This window comes from Anabrus simplex, chromosome 13 (assembly GCF_040414725.1).
Source record: "Anabrus simplex isolate iqAnaSimp1 chromosome 13, ASM4041472v1, whole genome shotgun sequence".
Lineage (NCBI taxonomy): Eukaryota > Metazoa > Arthropoda > Insecta > Orthoptera > Tettigoniidae > Anabrus > Anabrus simplex.
In genome coordinates, this window is record NC_090277.1 from 71910450 (window position 1) to 71935133 (window position 24684).

Below are 24684 nucleotides of genomic sequence, written 5' to 3' on the forward strand. Positions count from 1 at the left end.
TGTGAACTTTGATATGATGCTAAACTAGTAGTATTCCTTGTAATACTTTCTTTCCTGGGATTGCTTTTCGTTGTTGTTGGGCAATTATGTTTTAACTTTATTATCACACCACTGTAAGTAATCATTTCCACCCGGATATTTTATAATTCTGATGTCCTTGTTATTAATAATATTTAATATGTTTTCTATGGAACAGTATTTTTAGTTGACATAATTACAGATTGACTTATGAAACGTAAACAATTCGTCCGGCCAGTATCCAGTATTCAGGAGATATTAGGTTCGAACCCCACTGTCGGCAGCCCTGAAGATGGTTTTCCGTGGTTTCCCATTTTCACACCAGGCAAATGCTAGGGCTGTACCTTAATTAAGGCCACGGCCGCTTCCTTCCAACTCTTAGCCCTTCCCTGTTCCATCGTCGCCATAAGACCTATCTGTGTCGGTGCAACGTAAAGCAACTAGCAAAAAAATATAAAAAATAATTTACTGTGAAGAAAGAAAGAAAGAGAGAAAGAAAGAATGAAAGATGGGAAAGGGAACAGTAAAAGAACGAGTTTGTGAAAACTGAATTATTATTAATAATAATGTTTGTTGCTTTACGTCCCACTAACTACTTTTACGACTTTTCGAGACACTGAGGAGCCAGAATGTAATACCGCAGGAGTTCTTTTCCATGCCGGAACGAGGCTGACGTATTTGCGCACCTTTAAATACCACCGGACTGAGCCTGGATCGAACCTGCCAAGTTGGGGTCAGAAGGCCAGCGGCTCAACCGTCTGAGCCACTCAGCTCGTGGAGAAGTGTATTATTATTATTATTATTATTATTATTATTATTATTATTATTATTATTATTATTATTATTATTATTATTATTATTATTAATTTTCGTTTTGGCCGTCTATGGAACACATTTGACAATCTTCGCTGTATTTTTAGCCTTCTCTCTTTTCAATCTCTGCCATTATCTTGTCATCCTTTTTCCAACTTCCTTCTTCTTCTCTTCAGTATAGGATCTCCCTTTTCTCACTAGCATTTCCCCCAGTCTCCTGGAAACCACGGAAATGTTTGATGAGTTGTCTAAACTTATTTCTGTCCATGATATAATTTCAGCTTTGTTTTCCTGAAGAATTCAAAGTTTCTCTTCGTTAGTCTGTTACTGTACGTCCTTCACAAGTATCCATAGAACTGCGGCCTTCTCTTCATCATCAAGCCAGTGGCTACTTCTGTTCTTTGATACAATTCCTTGTTAGATTTGAGTCTCCTTTTTACATTTGGGCCAGAATTTTTCTTAGCATTTTTCTTCCTCTCTTCGACGTTTATTATTCACGTATTACATGCAGGAGTAAAGTCAGGAAGAAGGAGCTCTTCTCGCAGACAATCTTGTCCGCGTCTTCACTAATCCCATCGCCCATTACTCACTGTGAATGGAAATGAACGAGGCTTTCGCTCAACTGCTAACTCAATTACCTTGTTTACTCCGGAGGGCCGTGTGTTTGAACCCGTTCAGGCCCTCTTTAACTAGATAAACTCTCACAGCAGACCAATTGAAATAAACAAAGAGAAGGGATTCCTTCCCGAGAAAAGTGGCTGGCTTTATCTCGGTGAAATTGTGGAGCTAACCGAGGGACTGGCTAGGAATTTATCTCTGTATCAGCAGGTAATCTGGATGTAGCTGAACTGCAGTGGGGTCTTTAAGAAATGTATTCTATTTCATACTATCACGTAATGGCCTTCTTCCCGTACTCAAAAAGAGGGCGGAAAATTACGCTTTATCGTACTGTAATTGTTTTCTGCACTGTTTATTAGAAACCGTCTCTGATTGGTTGAAATCCACTTTAGAGTAATGTAAACACGAATAATAAGAGAGATCATGAATCAAGGATTCCAGTAAAAAAAATAGTGCCTCTGTTTTCCCAGCTGAAGTAATCTGCAGACATCACAATACTGATTATCCATTTCCAACAGATAAATCATCACCATCTTCTACTAAAGGCTAGCCTCTTCAAGTTGCCAGTTCCTGATGTATGACATCCGTGGTCTGCTTCCCAACACTTTACCTTCAGTTTGGAGAAGAGAGTCATGTCTCAGTACGCGTCCAAAGAACTTCATTTACCTCTTCTTTATCGTATTTAATAAACATCGAACATGTTTACGTTTTTTAAAACAAGCTCTTTTCCTTTTTATCCATTCAACTTGCTTTTTTTAAAATTCGTCTGCAAAACCACATTTGTGCAGCCTCAAGTTTTGTTTCCCTAATGTCCAGGTTTCGCATCCATACAGCAGCACACTCCAGAAAAGGTCTTGAAAAATCATTTTATGGTCTGCAAAGTGAGATGGTTGTTCAGCAATAAGTTTTTGTTATTTTGTAAGGTTTGTTTTGCTACAACTATCCTTTTCTTGATTTCCGAAAGGGAACTGTTATCAGAGGTAATTAAACTGGACAAATATGAGAACTCTACGACTTGTTCTATCGGTGTGTTGTTGAATTGTTCCTGTAGGCTTCCTCTGTTATCATGAATTTTGTTTTCTTTACTTTTAGTTCAAATTTTTCTAACCCGGCGAGTTGGCCATGCGATTAGGGTCGCGCAACTGTGAGCTTGCATCCGGGAGATAGTGGGTGCGAATCCCACTGTCGCCAGCCCTGAAGATGATTTTCAGTGGTTTCCCATTTTCACACCAGGCAAAAACTGTTTCTGTACCTTAAGTCCACGGCCGCTTCCTTCCAACTCCTAGGCCTTTCCTATCCCATCGTCGCCGTAAGACCTATCTGTGTCGGTGCTACGTAAAGCCACTAGCAAAAAAAAAAAATCTAATGCCTTATTGAATGTTATTTGAATCTTACCCTTTTCTGATTTAGCTAATATAGGACCACTCAGTAGACTGTTCGCTGCTTCAAATACCAATACGTTCTATGTTTTATTACAATACAATCCCATATTCACACCTCTCATATCTTTAATAGGAAGACACGAACAACAAAAGAAGCCAATGCATGCACCAGACATGGAGGATTCGCGATGAATTAAAATTATTTATAATTAAATTAATTTAATTTAAAATAATTTAAAATAAGTAAAGAAAAATCACCAGAGTAAATAATAAAATATTTCGTTATTAGGAAGCGTGGTTCACCCACTCATCCACAATGTAGCCCTACCCCTACTGTATATGCAAGCCTCATTGCATAACCATTGTGCGGGTGGTGTATACTTGTTCAGCAAGTTTGCTTTCTAACCGGTCAGACCTTGTGAGGAATTTACTTTTACAACGCAGTGTATTAGGATGTAATCTGGACTCACGGCTTTAATGACCAAGCCGGCATAAGAATATCACCAATTAAACCAATCACCAGCTGCCTGTCTTCACAATTTTATCGTTTCCAAGTTATCAGTTTCGTATTATCGCAGTTATCTTCATCAGACAATTCTTTATAGTTTCTTGCTGAAACTGTCCCCAGTAATATATTTTTGTCAGTGACGAAGCCAGCAGCCCCCATATTGGTAGACAGTGGAGAGAAGAGTTCAGATGTACACAGAGTATTTCCGTCGTCCAAGTTTTGTTCTCTTATGCACCCCTCTGTATTTAGTTATTTCTTCATAATTTTATCCTTGCTTATTTAATTTAGAGTTATTCGCTAAATAGCCATAATAAATATAACTCGACCTCAATATTCTTTCTAGATGAATTCTGGATCTCTCGTTTTGTTACTCCAGAAATTTTTAATTTTCATTTTTACAAAGGAGTGTATTAGCAGGCAATTGTTAGGAACCTGCCATCTCTGCTTACTTCACGCTGAGTCTGAAAGTGAATGCGTGAGGAACTTGAAGAACTTCAGGTTCTTGTCTAATATTTTCTTTGTATTCGCCTCGCACACGTCCGGATGTCACTCAGCCGCTAACTTTATTAATCCAAGTTCGAGGACTTCGTGTAATGGAGACCTCAGCAAGGAAGAGAGGTCGCCCGCTGTGCTTCTGCGACAGGGGTGTGGCTAATGCACCCACCATCCAAGTGCAAGTGTGTGTTTTTTGCCGCGGGTTACATTCGCAGCCGGGTCAGGGAATTGAACCTCGATCTGAGCGCTCGGGATCTGAAGAGAAAAAAAGTTGGCCAAGAGACATCGGATAGGAAAGATGACACAAGTAAGAGGATGTAACGCCGGACTCAGCTCATTCGACCGTGGTCGCTAAGCCACGATCCGTCCCTCTTTTAGTCACCTATTACGACAGGCACCGCCTCCAATCGCAGCAGGACCTGGGTTCGAATTCCGAGTTAAAACTCGAGGTCCCGCGACTGTCATCACGATATTAACTATCAGATAAAACAACAGGCTCCCCTTTAGCTTTCACAGGTTTCCTTGTTACCAGCTGTAAATAAGACCAACCAATAAATTTAATATCACTTACGAGCAGTTTCTGACCGTCAGATTCAAGTTTGAACAAAACAACAAATACTTTTAGAGAACAACTCCAAATGAGAACCTACAGATATTCCACTACTTCACCATCCTTTGAGAGCATACACTTCCAAAGATTTCAATAAACGAGTAGGCTGAAAAAGTTCCATAATATTTGGTTATGCAATGCTGGAATATTTTGATAACTATCATATGTATTGTGCTAAAACACTGACATTTTCAATTTCTTATTATTTGTACGGTGAGAAATAATCTGAATAACAATAATAACATTTTCCACAAAAACAAAAGAAATAAAACTTTAATTAGACTCTGCATTGACTCCAATTCGCGACAGGTACTCCAAATGTTGATCTACAATACATCATTCAATTACTACACATACGAAGTTACATTTACAGTTTAAGGACAATTGACAAAAATTCCGAATGTGCCACTGCTGTTCAAAGGTGTTTTTAAAATCAACACTAACAGCTAAGGAGTTAAAACGTTTGAGTTTGCAGTCCCATGGTTGTACGTTGTGTGGTCGCTCTTTGATTATCTAACGAGGAAAACACTGCCTTCAAAGGACAAAGAATCGCGAGGCAAATACACCTTGTTAGAGCCCGCATTTTAATTTGGTAAAGGGACCGCCTTGATCCGTCACCATGACAACCTACTGTACTACGTCGCAGGTCTTATCTACATACTCTTTCTCCTCATCCAATCAGACCAACTTCGCTACGACAATTTAATTCAATTGTAAACAAATATTCTCGTAGTAGTATTATTCTATAACATCATGACTACCAACAGATTCCCAGAAATGGAATGCCAATATTGTACTTAGGACACATTTGGATCATGTATTCGCAGAGATACTAACCTGCAGAAGTGGCTGTCAGTAGTGATAGGAAAGAACAAGGGGGTATTGCATCACCCGCGTACTCACAATTTGAAACGAAAGGACGAATACAACCACAATGGAAATGTTAATTACCGGGTGAGCGAAATATGAATTGCCCGTGCATGCAATGCATCCAGTTCGGCTGCGATGGCCAACAAGACGGGAATCATGAGTTTCTTCGGAGCTGGGAATTTTCAGCCCGAAATAAATCGCACGGGTACAGAAGATATGGCTAATAATTGAGCTAAGCATTCTACTCCACAACCAGCGTTAATTTACAATGCGTATGTGACATAATTTAAAGAATAATCCTGACGATCGAACTTTGAGTCATAAATTTCTGAAAACGCGGAGTGATGACGACGACGCACGATGCTCACAGATGATGTAATCAATCGCCATAAAGTTCCTGTAGAAAATATCTTAGGCATCTTTCTCAGCAGCCTGAAATTTCCTACGGCGCCGAACAAATGGTCTGTGTCCCCCGAAAACTCTCTGTGATTCTTATCTCTGGGTTTGGTTTATTTATTTAATTGGCTCATGGCAACACATCTATACAGTTGTACAGCTGCATAAATATCCATAAAGAGAAGGTGATCGCAATCAGGTACTTTATACAGAACACGCAGTAATAGAAATAAAAGAGGAATTTGGAAAGGGAATCACATTTCAAGCAGAGGGAATCAAAACCCTGAGATTTGCCGATAACATTGTTATTTAATCTGAGACAGCAGCTGGAGAAATTACTGAATTATATGGACAGAGTCTTGGGGGAGGAGTGCAAGATGAAAATAAATAAGTCCAAAATATGATGCTTGATGCTTGTTGTTTTAAGGGGCCTAACATCGAGGTCATCGGCCCAAGTTCAAAATAAAAGTAATGCAGTGCACTCAAACGAAATCAGGTCATGCAGGCAATATTAGATTACGAAATGAAGTCTTAAAGAAAACAGATGAATATTGTTAGTTGGGTAGTAAAATAACTAACGATGGCAGAAGTAAGGAGGATATACTAGCACAAGCAAAGAAGACCTTTCTTAAGAAAAGAAATTTTCTCACTTCGAACATTGATATGGGAATTACAAAGATGTTTTTGAAGACTTTCGTATGAAACATGGGATTGTATGGGAGTGAAACATGGATGATAACTTGCTCACAAAGAAAGAGGATAGAAGCTTTTGAAATGTGGTGTTACAGAAGAATGCTGAAGGTGAGATGGACACAACAAATCACGAATGAAGAGATACTGAATCGAATCGGTGAGGTGAGTTAGATTTGGATAAATTTGTCGAGAAGAAAGGATAGAATGATCATAAGACACATCCTAAGACACACATGACTTGTTGACTAGTTTTTGACGGAAGTGTAGGCGGTAAGAACGTAGGGGTAGACGAAGGTATAAATATGACAAGCAGATACGTGGAGATGTAGGATGGAGTAGTTACGTAGAAATTAAGAGATTAGCACAGGATGGGGTGAGATGGAGAGCTGCATCAAACCAGTACATGCAATGATGACACCAACAACAACCACAAAAGAACAACAAACAGTTATGCCATAAACAGAAAGGCTGCAGAGCACTGGGGAGTCATAGCTTCTAAGTTGTTCAGCCTCTGTAAAGCCAGTTCGCAAGCTCTCACGAAATTCTCTATAGATCTATGTGTTGAATTACCTTATTTGCGCCACCGCAATCATATACAGGGAAAAATCCCATGTCCCATTTATAAAGTAAAAAGCCACATCGACCATGTTTGGCTCTGACTCTGTTGAAGGCAACCCCAGGCTCTGCGTCCTGGATCAAGCCCATTTGAAGGGTGTTCGGTATTAAACAGAGATTGCCTTCAGCGTCATTCCAAACGCCACTTAGTTGCAACACAGCAGTCGCTAGGGATCAGTTTTTGTGCTATTAGAAAGCAATGATAGATAAAGTGTCGACGTTAAATTCACACACTTTAAAGGAACCGAAGACTATTTTCCGCCAACAACTAGTTCAGTTCCCCGTACGGGTAGGATGATGATGACGATAATCGTGGTGATAATGATGATGATGCTTGTTTCTTAGAGGGGCCTAACATCAAGGTAATGGGCCTCTAATGGTACGAACAGAGACGAAATGTAATGACAGTTTAAAAGTCCAAAACTCATCGACTGATAAGAATTCAAACCGTGATGATGGTGAATGAATGGAGGACATAAAATGCAGACTAGCACAAGCAAGGAAGACCTTTCTTGAGAAAGTAAACTCGCTCACTTCGAACATTGATATAGGAATTAGGAAGATAATTTTGAAGAGTTTCGTATGAAACATGGTATTTTATGGAAGTGAAAGATGGACGAAAACTTGCTCGCAAAGAATTAAAAATAATCATCAGGTCCAACTTACAATACTGAAAGTTGAAAACAATTCCAAAATCGATCCACTGACTAGAATTTATAAAACACGACGATGAACGACGATTATGAACTTAAAACTATTAGTAGATCCGATCCGCAGCGCCCCACTAACCTAAAAGAATAGTTTCTACTGACCAAGGGGCTGCTTCCAATGCACAATCCTCAATCGACGATGAGAGTCGTAAGAGGCGACTAAAAGGGGCGACCAAGAGATGACATAATTAGAATCATGAAATTACTTGTTATTAGTACGATCACGCGGGGTACACCATGCGTCGCCTTTACTTGCGACTTGTACCACATGATTAGTAGCAACAGAGAGTGGTTCACTGTGTATTCTTCGTCCGCGCCCTCCACCCACAGGGGGTGGGGGTAAGGGGGTATTGAGAAGTGTGAAGTAGTCTATGACAGAAATATTTGTAAAAAAAACCACCAGTTCCCTTGCGTGATAGGTGTCAGAATAAGTAGAATTATTAGCTAGTGACTGAAGCATGGAATTGTTAGTTTGGTGAACAGCTTTCGACTGTAAAACTTTTTTCTTACAAGTTGATTTGCGTCGCACCCACACACATAGGTATTATGGCGACGATGGGACAGGAAAGGGCTAGGAGTGGGAAGGAAGCGGCCGTGGCTTTAATTAAGGTACATCTCGAGCATTTGCCTGGTGTGAAAATGGGAAACCAGGGCTGCCGACTGTGGGGTTAGAACCCAATATATCCCGGTTGCAAGCTCACAGCTGTGCGGCCGTAACCACACGGCCAACTCGCTCTGTCCGAATCTTCTCAAGATTAAGATTTTCCCTTTCATCTTTATTGGCCTTTCTTTTGTCAGTCTGCTCAGATCGGATTTAGTTTACTTTTACAGTCCGCTTCCTTCCCACTGCCAGCCCTTTCCTTATATAGAAAAATTGGCGAAAGGTACGGACATAGACTGAGATCAGGAGTACATAAATCCGAAAGAAAAGATGAGGCAGGAAGTGTTAGGTTCGATTTTGTATCTCAAAGTGTCTCTTATGAACTCCTGCAAACAATGTGAACATCTTGACAGACACGTAGGGCCACCTAGAAGATAATAATAATAATAATAATAATAATAATAATAATAATAATAATAATAATAATAATAATAACAATAATAATAATAATAACAATAATCACAATGCGATGGGTATTTTTTTACATTTATACAGAATGGATGGAAACAGGTTAACCGAACAGGTCCTCAAATATCTCTGGAAGAAGAAGTCAAGAAAGATTTAGAAAGAAACAACATAAGAAAATTTCCAGCAACAGAGAGGGAGATTTTTAGAAAGAGAGAAGGCTCAAAATGGTCCGACGAGAAGAAAAGGAGACACAGTGACCAGATGAAGAGGAAGAAAGAACAGCAAAGAATGAAGCTCTGGAATTGTCACGAGGTCCTTAACGGAGAAAGCTCTAACGGTCTTCGGAGACGCCGAGTTGCAGCAATTTAGTCCCGCAGGAGTTCTTTTACGTGCCAGTAAATCTACCGACATGAGGCTGACATATTTGAGCAGCTTCAAATACCACTGGACTGAGCCAAGATCGAACCTGACAAGTTGGGGTCAGACGGCCAGCGCCTTAACCGTCTGAGCCACTCAGCACGGCCGGGCTAGAAGAACATCGGTGGACTTCGTTAAAAATTTACCAAAAATATGTCTGTTAATAACACTTGATTTTGTGACCGCATTGATTGCTTTGTACATTTCTCTTTTGGCGATTTTCTCCTCAGCCATTTTATATTTACATCAGGAGGATCTATGTACATCAAATTGTATTACTTTACGAGCGAACGAAAAATATCCTTTCTCTTCGTACATTGCAATTCTACTAAAAGCTGGTGGATTTCTTCACTGACAGATTTTGTCCCGAGACGTCTTCGCTTCTGGAGCCATCACTCCACTTGGGAGCGATACTGGGCAATCTGACAGCTTTTGTAAGAATTAAGAAGACGTTGACTAATGGTGTAATATACTTCGTACTGCGAATGGAAGAGATTCTCTAGAAATGTTCTAGGACCTAAGAAACTTCCCATAGATTGATTCACATCAAAATGAGGTGAAGGAATGAGTTCCAGGCCTGAGTGGCTCAGACGGTTGAGGCGTGGCCTTCTGACCCCAAGTTGTATGTTCGATCCTGGCTCAGTCCGGTGGTACTTGAATGTGCTCAAATACGTCAGCCACGTGTCGGTAGATTTACTAGCACGTAAAAGAACTACTACGGGACTAAATTCAGGCACCTCAGCGTCTCCAAAAACAGCAAAAACGAGTTAGTTGGACGTAAAGCCAGTAATATTATTATTAAAGAAGGAGCTACAATGCATACGAAACTTTCGAACGGACATCTCTCAACACAAGAAAGAGAAAATTGACGTTTTTGGATTATTCGCGTTACTTTTATATTTATTAAAGATATCCAACAAACTTTTACCTCGCAACTGGTTAGTTTTTGCAGGTTACTGTTTTGAAGTTTTAAGTAACACATGTACGAACAAAGTTGCTCTTCATTTCCCGTTGCGAGTCTTTTGGGTCGGGTTCTGAATCAAGGATCTCCACAGTTTTCTATTTTCACATTCCCACCATGAACTTCACGTCGCTTTAGGGTGACGCCCTAACCGTTTCCGACTCAATCTCAATTATTTTATAGGCTACTTAGTACGACCTACAGCTAGGGCGCAGACGCTGCTAGGTAGACTTGTGTGCTATTACCTCCACCAAGGGGCCATCAAGCCTCCTAAAGACCCTCATCTGCCCCAAGTCATGGGCCTCTTAAATTGTACTCGTATTTATCCCCGAGACCAGGGCTGCCCCTCCGCAGTCTCCACTGTTCCGAAGTCCATCTTCTCCGTCGAGATCTTCACTCGTAACCCTGAGCAGGGACCCTTACCAGATGCTACACACCGGGCCAGAGTGCTCTGGGACTGACATAGACAGGGGCCCACCCCCAAAGAGGTTACTTACCTGCTACCTGAGAAGGTCCTTTTGTGTGTCTAAATTAAATTCTCGTTCTTTCCCTTTGTACGATGGGTATTCATGTACACTATGCATTTTATTTAGTTTAAATGATGTTTTGATGGTCGTATGGCTTCTTGCCGACTGTCAAATTTAAAACAAAAATAGTTTTTGGATATATCAAAAGAATGGGGACCGTTAGACAAAAAACGCAGTCATATCCGTACAGGACATGAAGGCCCTTGGAGGGGTGGAAGATAAAGGTTTCCACTATCCATAACCTCGGCACTTGGTGAGGTAGAGTGGTTAGCTCTACGCTCGGCCACCTTTCCCCCGAGGATTTAATCTGCTACTCATTTTTCATGTAGGCTGACTGAACCTCAGGGCCACGTGTACCGCCGGAACAGGGAATCCTGTTTCTTAAATTTTGCAACTTTATGACGGTGATTTGAACCCACGTTCTTCCGGGCAAACCGAGCACGCCTTTACTGCTTCGGCCAGGCAGCCCCTGGAACGATACACAGGCGAACTCTCCAAGATAACTCTAGAGGTTGTCCCTTACCCGCAAGATTTACTGTCATATTTTGGCCTACTATAAAGAATTCTCGTGGTCTTGTATATGATCGTAGAATAGAAGGATGCATTCTGACAGATCTTCGAGAGAGAGGTCCTCGGCTTACTGCCTGCCTGGGTGGGGAGAACGGAGTATCGTTGTCATGGAAACGTGGGCGGACCCACTGCGGTTACCATGGAGATAAGCCTGCTCTTGCTTGGAGTCGACAAACCTCTCACTTCTTACAGCAGCGGTCTGAAAGAACTAATAAATGAGTCAGAAGCCAAGAGAAGGAGAGAGGAATGCAGAAATGTGTCACCGCCTTACAATGTTCGTCCCTCCAGCACAATCGGTCAAAACTTTCACTGGACACTTTCCTAAATATATTAGTCCCCGGGCCAGTTTGTTATTTAAAGCGTGTTGGGTGCAGGATACGGGCGTACTAGTTATCTTACATTCGGGGACGATGATGACTTCCAACTCCAATACCGACAGCCCTGAAGATAGTTCATTTAAAGGCGATGGTCGTTTCCCTACTACCATTCCTTATTCCATCGCTGCCGAAAATCTACTTGAGGTAAATCACTATCAAATAAAAGCTTTCAATTGTTTCTACTGGTGTAACGTGACACTAACAAATCCAAGGAATTCGGCTACAACAGCGGCCTTTATTAATGCACATCCCAGCATTTGTCTGTTGTGAAGATGGGAAACGACACAAAAACATCTTCACGGTTGCCGACGATGGAATTCAAACCCTTCATATTCCGAAACCAAAGCAAAACAAAACAAAACAAAAACCTGTTCTACACGATAAAGTTCTCACCGTAGAACTTTCTACTTCCCATGCTTTCACTTGTCGATGTCAGTCTCGTCTCTACCCACCATACGGCGATACATGGCCTACCACGTGACCACAGCTCAGCGCGAAGACCTGCAGATCACGAAGTGTCGTATGGTCAGCACCGCGGATTTTTAAGCAGAAATAGGTTAGAATGCTACCTAATTTATCTAGTAGCGAGCTCGATAGCTGCAGTCGCTTAAGTGCGGCCAGTATCCAGTATTCGGGAGATAGTAGGTTCGAACCCCACTGTCGGCAGCCCTGAAGATGGTTTTCCGTGGTTTCTCATTTTCACACCAGGCAAATGCCGAGGCTGAACCTTAATTAAGGCCACGGCCGCTTCCTTCAAATTCCTAGGCCTTCCCTACCCCATCGTCGCCATAAGACATATCTGTGTCGGTGCGACGTAAAGCAAATAGCAGTTCTTCCGTTATGTAGCGAGAGTAAGATAAATACTAGGGGTTCACACGGACCGTACCCCTAATATCTATGCAAATCTCATGGCATAATCGTTAGGCAGGGTAGACTATACTTGTTAGTCACTTCAGTAAGTTTGCATTCTAACCTGTTGCTGCTTAAAAGTTCGGGCCAAAATAATAATAATAATAATAATAATAATAATAATAATAATCATAATAATGATAATAATACACATTTTATACTTGGTAATATGTCTGTTTTGTAATATAATGACTTGCTGCCAGGAACGGTTAAGTGATGGCACCTTTCAACCTCATCATCGAATGGCGCAAACTATGACCAAACATTTGTATGCAGTTAAGTGACACACGGCGGGCAAGTCTCTGCTAAACTGGTTTACGTGTAACTGCATCTGTGACGGTGTGCGTACCTCCGGAAGTACAGTGGCGTTGCTAGGCGACAAACGAGCAGGAAGAAGGTGGACATCTGACAGCCAATGGCGTGTTCACAATCGATGGAAGGTTTAACCTTTAGCAGAGGTACTGAGGGCAGATATTTGCCAGAAATTCGCGGAGATATAAAATCTCAAAATTTCAAACTCTCCGAAAGGATAACCATTTAGGTATATTCAGGGGATATTCACGGATTGAAATGGTATAAAAGGAAATGTGATTGTGTACATAACGACCAGAATAGGGAACTGTATAGACGATGGAAGAAAAGCGCAAAATATGCAGTAGCCAGAGGAAAGGCATCAGGCGAACAGTATAGAAAAATGGAGACAACGCAAGGGATAAAACAGCTTTACTATAGCCAGAGCAAGGGATAAAGCCACGAAAGATCTAAGCAAGTGGGGATTGAGGATGGGACAGGAGGAGGAATAAAACGAGGGTGGAAATACAAGCTGCTAAATGAAGAGCGCCCAAGAAGAAATAAAGCAAGTAGAACTCAGAATGAGAACGTAACATATAAAAAAAAAACGTTAGGACATAGCGGAGGCGTTCGATACGATGAAAGCTGGCAAGGCTATCGGAGCAGATGGTATACCAATAGAGGCAAGGAAGGCTTTTGGGGAAGTGAGAGTAGATCTGCTGCATGATCTGGAAACCAACATCCACACCAAAGAACGCATGCCCGATGAAGAATGTACTAGTTCCCATATGCAAGGAGAAAGAAAGTAAAACCAATAAACGAATAAAGCGACTATCACACAGCCTGAAGCATTGAGAACGGATAACAGAACGAAGGGTGAGATAAGAAACAGAGGAACGGAAGAATTTGGATTCATGCTGTGGAAAGGAACGACGCATTTCTTACACTACGGCAATTGTTAGAAAAATACGGACGGATACAAAAAACTGCACTAAATTTTCAGAGATCTAGTCCAAACAACAAGAAGAGAGTGCAGCGAAATTTGGAACAATTGAGAAGGCTGATTTGGGTGTAGCGTCACATTACAAACTGTAAACATGTTGGGGCACCATGACATATACAATACTTTACAACATAGCCAGTACAGTTGCTAAGTTACAATACATTATATCACAGGCTGCATGGTTGCTAGGTAACAATACCTCACATCACAGCCTGCACGGTTGCTAGGTAACAATACCTCACATCACAGTCTGCACGGTTGCTGGGTAACAATACCTCACATAACAGCCTGCGCGGTTGCTAGGTAACAATACCTTACATCACAGCCTGCCCTGTTGCTAGGTAACAATACCTCACATCACGACCTGCACGGTTGCTAGGTAACAATACCTCACATCACGACCTGCACCGTTGCTAAGTTACAATACTTTGCATCACACCCTGCACAGTTGCTATGGTTACACTTCTGTCACACATTTTGTCGCTTCACGTCACACAAATTTTCGTATGACCCCCTGCTGTAAGACATATTTATGTCAATAAAAGAAAAGTTTGAAGCGAAATGGGAGACACGAGCGTCGTGTTTAGAAGCTTCCAAATGTTCAAATGTTACCAGCCTTAGTCGTGATAAGGATGTGGCACATTGACACGAGCGGATCTGGGGACAGTGGGTGTCGCTGTTTCTAGTCTGGTGTAGTCTTCGAATGACAGATCACTCGATGAAGATGGGCGCCTATCTGGTAGAGGATAGTGGTGTGTGAGGTACAGGAATGTTAGTGACAGAACAAACACAATGCAAGGAACCATTAAGATTTAAATTTCTAATACTCGCCATTCAGCCAAGGATAGTAAGTGATAATAATATATGCTCGTTACAGTCGATTTGGTTTGAAATCGAGGAGGAAAGAGAAAGGTGAAAAAATAAGTTCGTGACTACCACTTCGGCACCCTCTTATGTTTCACGAATAAGCAAGGTAGATTGTTCTCATATATTCAAAACAACACCAGCATGCGCTCGGTACTCACTGATACATTTCTCCCCACGGAAGCCGCACGGTGGTTCTGCTATTGGAGGCTTCCCAGCCACCCAGTCGATGGGAGACATCAGGTGTAAGTCCTGCACACAGAAACGAACATCTCTTCTTACAAACACATCAAGTGACCTAAGATTATCAGGCAGTATTAGGTTAGAATTCAAACTAATTTGGGTATAAGGAAGTGTAGTCCAACCCGTTCTTCTGTTATGTAGCGAGAGTAACATAAATTGTACGAGTTCTGATGCGCCATACCACTAAAGTATATGTAAAACTCACAACATAAACGTCGTGCAGTGTAGTCTATACTTGCTACTCGCTTGCATTCTAACCCATTACTGCTTTAAAATACGGGCTTCTACTATATACACATGGCACGTATTGAGAATTAAGGCTCTTGTCCCGCAAGGAGGACATCCTCAGTCGTACTGCTTGACTGGCTCCACTGCCTCTCAAACTAACATCTCCGCACTTGATCTAGTGAGGCTGAGTCCACAGTCCAGAATTATAACTCTTGAAGAAGTTAGGCATGGCACACTAAAAACTTCTTCTCATGTACCGAATGTATTTCCAATCAGACGAAATAAAGGTACAACGATAAGTGTTCAAGGACAATACAAGGTACAAATATAATTAATCCAGAATATTTTGTCATAAAGAAGGAGGTCTGCCTCATGTTACGGCCAAAAAAGGATTTCAAACACAAAGCTAACAATTTGAGCAAATTACAAAATTGGATTGATTTATAGGGGTTGAATATTAAGGAAACTCTGCTTAATATGTTTTTCCCCTGTGATTTTCGACTGCAAGCTCACATTAGCTTTTCTGTGTCTTCAATAATTTTCACTCATGTACTTCCACACTGGGGGAAGGGAATACACATCCTAAATGCCTCAAATGATCCATCTGTCCTTAGGTTTCTTCCACATTGGCATCACTATTCCCAGGAGATAGTACGTAATTATTGTTGTTTGGGTCATCAGTCCATAGACTGGTTTGGTGCATCCCTCCATGCCACCCTATCCTGTGCTAATCTCTTCATTTCTACATAACTGTTGCAAACTACATCTATTGTAATTTGCTTATCATGTTCATACCTTGGTCTACCTATGCCGCCCTTACCACCTACACTTCTCCAAACAACCAACAGCACTAGTCCTGGGTGTCTTAAGAAGATATCTCCTATCATTCTATCCCTTCTTCTGGTGAAATTTAGCCAAATAAATCTCCTCTCACCAATTTCATCCATTCACCTCACCTTCAAATACTCTTCTGTAACACCACATTTCAAACGCTCCTATTCTCCCTTTTTAACTATCGTCCATATTTCACTTCCATACAATGCCACCTCCCAGACTGAAGTCTCCAAATACGTCTTTCTAATTTCTATATCAATGTTCGAAGTGAACATTTTTTTTCTAAGAAAGGCTTTCCTTGCTTGTGCTAGTCCTCCTTACTTCTGCCATCCTTAGTTATTCCACTAACAATATCCATCAACTTCCTTTAATACGTCATGTTTCCTGCAACACCAGACTTCATTCCACTGCGCTCCATTACTCTTGTTTTGGATCACCTTGTACTCCATCTCCAGGACTCCATTCCGATCTTCTGCAGACTCACATAGAATAACAATATAATCAGCAAATCTCACGGTTTTTACTTCCTCTCCTTCGACAGTGATTCCTTTTCTAAATTCCTCTTTAATTTCCTTTATTTCTTGTTTTACGTAGAAACTTTGAAAACGAGAGAGGTAATTATGAAATCATATTCGCAACACCTCTTTCCCAGATATTATACTGCTAACTTACCTCACTCTTCCTCAATTATTGTAGTGTCTACAAATAGCGAGTCTTGAAATTACACCTCTGGAATAACTGTGGGGAATTCTACTTGCAACAATATGATGTCCTTGGATTTAACGCCCTGATCCATTCACGATCCACGAGTTATACGTAACTACTAGATAAAAGCAAGAAACGCGAAACCAAACTTTTGTGACCCCCTGGCACTCATGCTTGTATGCGCCTTCAGACGGCGGTAATTCGAGCGGCTGAACACAATGACATTACGCTGCTGTGGTTTCTTATACAGATGGAGCCATAATTCAATCGTGTTACCATGGAGACTGCACTGTGTGAGGGGCGAGGGAAACCATCCACTGTCTCCGTGAATTTATAACTTTGTGAAAATATTCGCATGGGAGATTTGCCACTATTACAGTCAGTAGATGTACCTATTAAGTGCTGTTCGGTCTTTAGGAGCAACGTCATCAATCTGGGGAGTAGATTTCCAAGCAATACTAGGTGGGTTTCCAACTATCCCGTGCGTAAGTTCAGTAGGAAAAGTTGCATAAATATTAGGGGTTTTAAACTGCGGTGTCGCTAAGGTTTATGTAACGCTTTAAACAGGAGCACCGTGCGCCCTTGAAGAAACTCGTTGTAATGTAACCTATTACAGCTTACAAATCTGGTCTTTAATATCGAAGTACTAACGGTCCAGCATTCATATCACTAGGAACTGGAACTGGCAGCAGCGAACACAACTAAGAGTTGGAGACAAGACCAGGGCAGCATGCAATATTCAACGCGGCGTGAAACAGGGTTGCATTCTCCCACATTAACTATTCAATCCTGTTTAACGAAGCTCTTCACGAAGAGAATTTTGGAGTGAAACTGAATGGAAAAATCATCATTACAATTAGATATACTGATAATAATGTTATATAGCTGAGGATATTCTATACTCGTATCAAGTGAATCGAGAAGGATATAAGATGAGTTTAAATGTGAATTCATCAAAAACAAGATTTATGGTCTTCAATTATGACAAAACCCGGATGCCAGTTTGAATAATCAACAGTTAACAAGTAGAAAGATTTATTTCCTTTAAATACCAGACTTGATACATCACCAACAAACTGGATTCTGATAAAAAAATTAAAAAAAACAGAAAGATAAAATCAGTGTTCTGTCGTAATCTAAATTTTGGGACCAAATTTGTAAAATCTGGACACTAATATCAGCGGCATTCAGCGGAACAGAAGAATTTCAAATTTGGAGCCACAAAATAATGTTTCAAATTCTCATGACAGCCAATGTTGGACGAGAAATTCTAAAAAACAGCAACATAGCATAGCTAGGACATGTACTGAAGGGGTAATAAGTACCTACTTCTGAAGTTACTCCTGCAGAGGAAAATAAGAGATCGGTGAGGTATTAGAAGAAGATGAATATCCTGGCTGGAGAACCTAAGGAAACCGTCAGAAGCTACTCCATCTTATAGAAGAGAGATACGGATGTGGCAAATTGATAGAAAGCTTTTGCAGTACCATGTACGCCATATTGAAGGAGAAAATAAGAAGAATTATTCATGATATTCTATCGCAATTGATCTTCGATATGCAATTCTACATAAACTTCAGATATTGTATGAGGACATAGGTCAGGCAATTATACAAATTTTCCTACGGACTGGTTGAATATGTATCTTCCGAAGTACTTCCGAAGTGAGAAGTTCCTTTAGGCTATAATGTAGAAATGTATTTATTAAAAGTTAATTACAAGTAGGACCAGAGTTTCCTTTGGCTGTAACTTACTGCCACTGTTACTTAAATGAGTATCTAACAAAATCTAAAAAAAAAGAATACCTACATAAAAGGGATTAAGATACAAAAAGTATTAAAAATTTAACCTCTAGGAATCGAATCGAAATTTTATCCCATGTTGTCAAAATTATGGTAAAAATTTTAGAGTGCAGATGTTGACAGGTGGACTTAAACAAAACTATAATTCTAAATGTGCAGCTTTTTAAATATTTACCCTTGTTAATTGTTGACTACGTAATACTGTCCGCCCCTAACTTATAATACACGACAACGTTTTTGCTACACAGTGAAACATTACTAAGAGAGTAACAACATTCAGAGAGGAGTGGAATTTATAGCGGCAAAGGTGGTAATTATACTTTCTTGTTAGATAATTACTAACGATAATGGTGAATTAAAACGAATAAAAAGTAGTAACATTAAAATCAGCTGTGTTTTAATAACACGAAAATTTATATTTCAACGTAAATATACGTTTTAAAGGGACATTCTGGAGATAAGAATTTGGTCATTTTAGCGACAACGAATGTATGTGTTAATTTAAAGTCTCTTCTTTGTCCTCACGGGGTTCCAGTAGCGTGTAGCTCGCCTCCCGACACTTGGTGCCGGAATTTCCAGACACTCCTGATAAGAATATTGTTCTCCAGTGTGGCTAACCAGCGCTCACGAAAGAAAAGTTGACACTCAACTAAACAGTACAATGCGAATTATCAGTGGAACTATAAGAACAACCTTCTGCTTACCAATCTTGATTCCTACACGGAGAAGTTTAGTGGAAAAACGTTGTTCTTCGGTAGTTCAAGAAAATTTTACACACGCCTCAGCTTCCGATACATAATGACATGGAGGATTTACAAAAAACACAGACTAGTACCTAGGCATTCACCAGTGATCACTGATGGGGAATTAACTATTACAAACTTCAAACTTGTTAGTTCCTAGCAGCAAAGATGGCAAGAAATCTTCCCTCCACGCTGTCAAACTCTCCACTGCATCACGAGGAAACCTCCTGCATTTGAAGAGCCTCGCACAATTTAGTCTGTCTTAAATACAATATGGACCAAACACGCCAGGTGCGCAGATGCTCTCCGTACGTGGGATAAATTACAGCCTCCAAAATGTGACTGTCGAGCTGGCAGGCCACTTTACACAGGATCGCAAGACCAGGTCCTCTAATGGGCACTTAACAAACTTCCTAATGACAACTAATGATGTCATAAAACATGTCACCAATTTAGATATCTCAGTGTAGTATTAGTAATATAAAAATATTGTTAATTTTATACGCCGAATTTGAATATGTAGCCATACGATAAATAAATAAATAACACTCCTGATAAGTCTTTTCTCACGGCTCTTTTCTAATTTCGGCAGTTCTAGAATTGTGTTCAGCCACTCGTCCTCTCGAATACGGCTTCGGAAATTTTAATCCATTTATTTACCATATGTCGCAAATAGACCCCGGTGTTAGGCAGCAATATGATAGAATGGAAACTCATTTGGTTATTAGGGAGTATCGGCTAGCCCGTTCTTCCGTTATGTAGAAAGAGTAACATAAAGTGTAGGGGTTCTGATGAGTAATAACCCTAATGGATATGCAAACCTCATAACATTACCGCGTTGGAGAAAGTGTTTACTTGTTACTCATTTCAATACGTTTCATTCTAACCTATTACTACATAAACGTCCGGGCTCTAGTCGAACCATTTTGTGAAAGTAAGACATTCTTCGTACCACAATTTCCTCATGTGCTCACTATTGTATCTTTGTTTCGTCATACTTTTAGAACTCACGAATTGTTAGTCGCGAGGCTCGGCGATAGGTGGTGCTGGTATTGTATCATCTGATGACGTCATACTGAGGTCCTTCTTTAAAATGAGATTCTGAACACTGCTGTGTTCTTTAGGAATGATTTCAATTTTAAAACGTTCATGTTCTTCGCAACACTCAAGAATGGTTACGACACAATAGACGCATTATACTTAAAAATGTCCATTTATTTCTTCTTCTTCTTCCACACCATTTGTCAAATACCTGCGCTCAGCACTTTGTATGGATTTATCTCCGTTTTACGACCAGATTCCTTTGCTGATTCTACGTGTATTTTTCAACCCATAATTATCTACGAATTTTCAAAATTTTCCACACCTAATTTTATAATATTTACACTGAGGAGAACTGACTAACACGCCCGTACATGAACGACTTGCGGAGTGATAAATCAACACACTGCTACTGACTCGAATAACGTTGTCTTTCAATACTACAAGAGAACTGCACTCACCGGTATTCCAGAGTTGTGATTGCCCAGGGTGAAGACCCCGACAGGGTACAGGCCATACGCGTTAGGAAGCACGTGGTGAGGTTTCCGGACTAGCAGGGTGTAGTTCCCTTCAGCGTCACCATTCTGATCCATATACACCATGTAGCTGAAAGAAGAGAAAACAACCTCATTCTCGTCGTTTTATTTCAGTGAAATTATAAAATAAAACAGTAATTAAAACTGAAATCTCTGAATCTCATGTAATACAAAGGGTATGGTGTATTGCTCAACGAAAATGTGTATGGTGAACCATCAATGTGCCAGGATTTTTAGGTAATAATAAATTAGTATTCTACACTACCCTGCGCAACGGTTATGCTATGAGTTCTGCATAAACATTAGGGGTACGGCGCATCAGAACCCCTACAAAGTGAGGGCCAGATTACACTTCCTAATAACCGAATTACTTTGCATTCTAACGCATCACTACATAGAAACAGGAGTATAGTCATCAACATCAATATCTAAAGTATGGCGTATCAACAACAAGAAAGACTATCCAATCAAAATGTCTGTGGGGTGTCAACTACTTGCAATACGAAGGCGTCTGTCATGTCAAGTGTTATAGGAAAATTCAGATTAGTAAATTCTTAAACGAAGTAAATGACTATTGTTACCTGAAAAGTAGAAGAGCTGACGATTGCAGAAGTAAGGAGAACATGAAATGCAAAGTAGTCGAAGCAAGGAAGAGCTTCTTTATGAAAATAATTTTCCTCATTTCAAACACAGGTACGGTATATGCACTAGGAGGATCACCTGAAGACAAATAAACCACACACAATGAATGGGGCGGACGGAGAGAGAACAGAAGCTTCCGAAATGTTGTGTTACAGAATAGTGTTGAAAGCAAGATGGTTACATCAGATTGCAAAGGGAGGGATACTCAATGATTAAAAATAATATTATTGGTTTATCATCTCACTAACTACTGTTCTTTGTGACACCGAATTGCCGTAAATTTGCCCCGTACGAGTTCTTTCTCCTAGGGGGAATACAATGTTATACATTGCACACATGCTGAGGTATAGAATTTATTCACTAACTTTTCGACGGAAATCTAAGCAGGTAAGAATGGTGAAGGACGCAAAGTCATGGAGAGCAACAACAACAACATGTCTACCTCACATATTCTATTTCCAATCGCTCATCAAAATTCGAACCTTTGTCTTTGTCATTTTCCCCTTGGAAACCAGCAAATCTGCTGCTGTGACGTTATGGTCTACATTTGAATATTTATATAAGATCTACTGCGGGGCAAATTCTCGCGTCCACAGTCCGTTCTCTGTTTCTATCTAACCACAAAATATAAAAATGAATATTATACGAGAAATCACAACTAGTTTCAACTCTCTTGATTTATCGACAATTTTCATTTTAGTCAGTTTGCCAGATGAGGTACGTGATAGATATATGTGTATTTGTATCAAATTTTCCTATGTATTAGACAGTAATAGGTCACACGCCTGATGCGTATGCGGACGTTCATAGAGAACTGTGCGATCTCGTTGAGGAAATCTTGCAGAATAACCTGTTATAGCCCAGTTATAATTTGTCTTGACTACATGAAGCGAAAGCTGTAATGAAACAAGGTCCTCGCTAATCACATTACACCGTGTTTTGTGAGCAGGCAATAACAACAGTGGGGCCAACCTGCTGGCAATCAAAGTAGCTACGCGCTAAATGTAGCGAACAGGCTCTGCATTAGACAAGGCCTGGTCCACACCACAACGACGTCCATGGTACTTAATAACATCTATTGTTTCCAGTCGCCGGGCTTCAAACTTCTCACCACATGGCGGAGGTTATTCACCACCCCGAACAGGCCGACGCGTGCTCAGGATACGGAATACAACACGTATGTCCCAGGAGGAATGGTCAATATTCAGGGATATGACAGGAACTATCATTTGAAGGAAAAAACTTCATATGTACATACGCCCTATTCCGAACTGTTTGCGTGGTAGAACATATACATTTGTGTTTGGGCGAATGGCGCGCACGTATATGTCTTGCCCACCCAGCCACTTTGACGTTTTATTCTAGCCGCTTTCAACCCCTTTGCTCGGGAGGTCTTTCTGCCCCTTGAACGCGCAGCTGTCCATGGTGTGTTGCGAGTGCAGTGCGAGAAGCATATACACTGGTGTATGGTAGTGCTCTTCTGCTGTCGAGGAACACCGTCGGCGCTTTCCGACACGTAGAGTGTTTACCACAGCACATTGCGTTAAACACGTATTCTCATTTTCCTTCTGATCGCGCAGTTCAACAACCTGTGCAGGAATGCTGCAGCTACGAACACGTGCAAGGCGAACATTTCATGCGCAAAACTTGTGCCCATTTCAAAACGTCAAAGAGGTTGCGTGGGTAAGACACACACGAGCGCGCCACTAGCACAAAAACAAATGTACATTAAATGCGTTCTATGTCGGAAACCATTGAGAAGAGGGCACATTTCCATGTGAAGATTCTTGCTTGAAATGTTCGTTCGTGACATATCCCTGAGTATGGACCATTCCTCCTGGGACAAGGTGAATATTACACCGTTAACAAACGTGCTTACTGTACAAGAATGAGTCCTAAACATATTATAAATTCGTATGCATCACATTCAAAATTATTAGGTTGTCTAACCTGGATAGCCACCTGTTTGTATGACACTCTTCACTAACTCTTCACATTCCCTCCACAACATTGCTTTAGAGAGGTCTTCAGCTATCAAACATCTCCTTCATATCCTATTTTTAAAGCTATCCACTCCCAAATTCTGTAATCAGTTCATAGACTCGTTTGATGCAGCTATCTACGCCACCCTCTCCTATGCGAACCTTCTCAATTCTACGTAACTGCTGCATCCTACATCTATTCTAATGTGCTTGTCAAATTCACAGCTTGGTCTACCGTACGATTCTTACCCCCTCCACATCTTCCAAAAACCAACGGAACAAGCCGTGGGTATCGTAAGATGTGCCCTATTATTATATCTCCTCTCACCAATTCGATTCAGTAAACTTCATTCGTAAATCAGTCTGTCCATCTCACTTTCTTCTGTAACACCACATTTCTCCACACTCCAGACGAAAGTCTTCAAAAACATTTTTCCAATTCCTATATCAATGTTTGAAGTGAGAAAATTTATATTCCTTAAGAAAGCTCTTCCTTGCTTGTGTACTCTGCATTTTATGTCCTCTGTACTTCTGCCATCGTTAGTTATTTGACTACCCAAGTAATATAATTCACTTACTTCCTTTCACAGTTTACTTCCTAATCGAATATTTCCGGCTGGACTCCATTACTTTTGTCTTGGACTTATTTATTTTCAACTTGTACTCCTCACCCAAGACTCTGTCCATACCACTCAGCAATTTCTTCAGATGTTCTGCAGACCCAGATAAAAGAACAATATCATCGACAAATCTGAGAGTTTTGATTTCCTCTCCTTGGGTTGTAATTCCCTTCCCAAATTCCTCTTTGACTTCCTTTACCACCTCCTCTGCAGAAACATTGTTTAAACCTTTCCACTCCCAGCCTTATTGATCAGAAAGACTTTCAATGATAATATTCAAATCTCGGAAACTTTTTCACAGAAATATATTATTTACGAAATTCAAGATTTTATATGCAGTCAGAACACTCTCAGCCGAGCAAATGAAAACAGCCAAAATACTGGTCTCGTGGAGGAGTGGCCTTCCTAAAGGAGAATGTCAAACTTCTGTAACCACTATCATCTACACTACAACCCACATATTGCCATTATTATTATTCTTATTAACATTTATCCAAGTACAAACCCTATTTTACACATAGAATAGCAGGGGTATAGACAACAAAACTGGATTAGTACATGAAATAACAACTAAATCCTAAAGCTGGACCGA

The 24684-nt window shown here is 40.5% G+C and overlaps 1 protein-coding gene across 1 annotated transcript in view; it reads right to left on the minus strand.

Annotated features, from left to right (window-relative positions):
* LOC136885014 (guanylate cyclase 32E) overlaps positions 1-24684 on the minus strand; it is a 355176-nt gene that overhangs the window by 63488 nt on the left and 267004 nt on the right. The window contains exons 9-10 of the mRNA XM_068230059.1: positions 20774-20918; positions 14878-14968 (exon numbers count right to left, since the gene is read on the minus strand). Coding sequence (XP_068086160.1) covers positions 14878-14968; positions 20774-20918 — 236 coding nt within the window. The remainder of the gene's footprint in view (positions 1-14877; positions 14969-20773; positions 20919-24684) is intronic.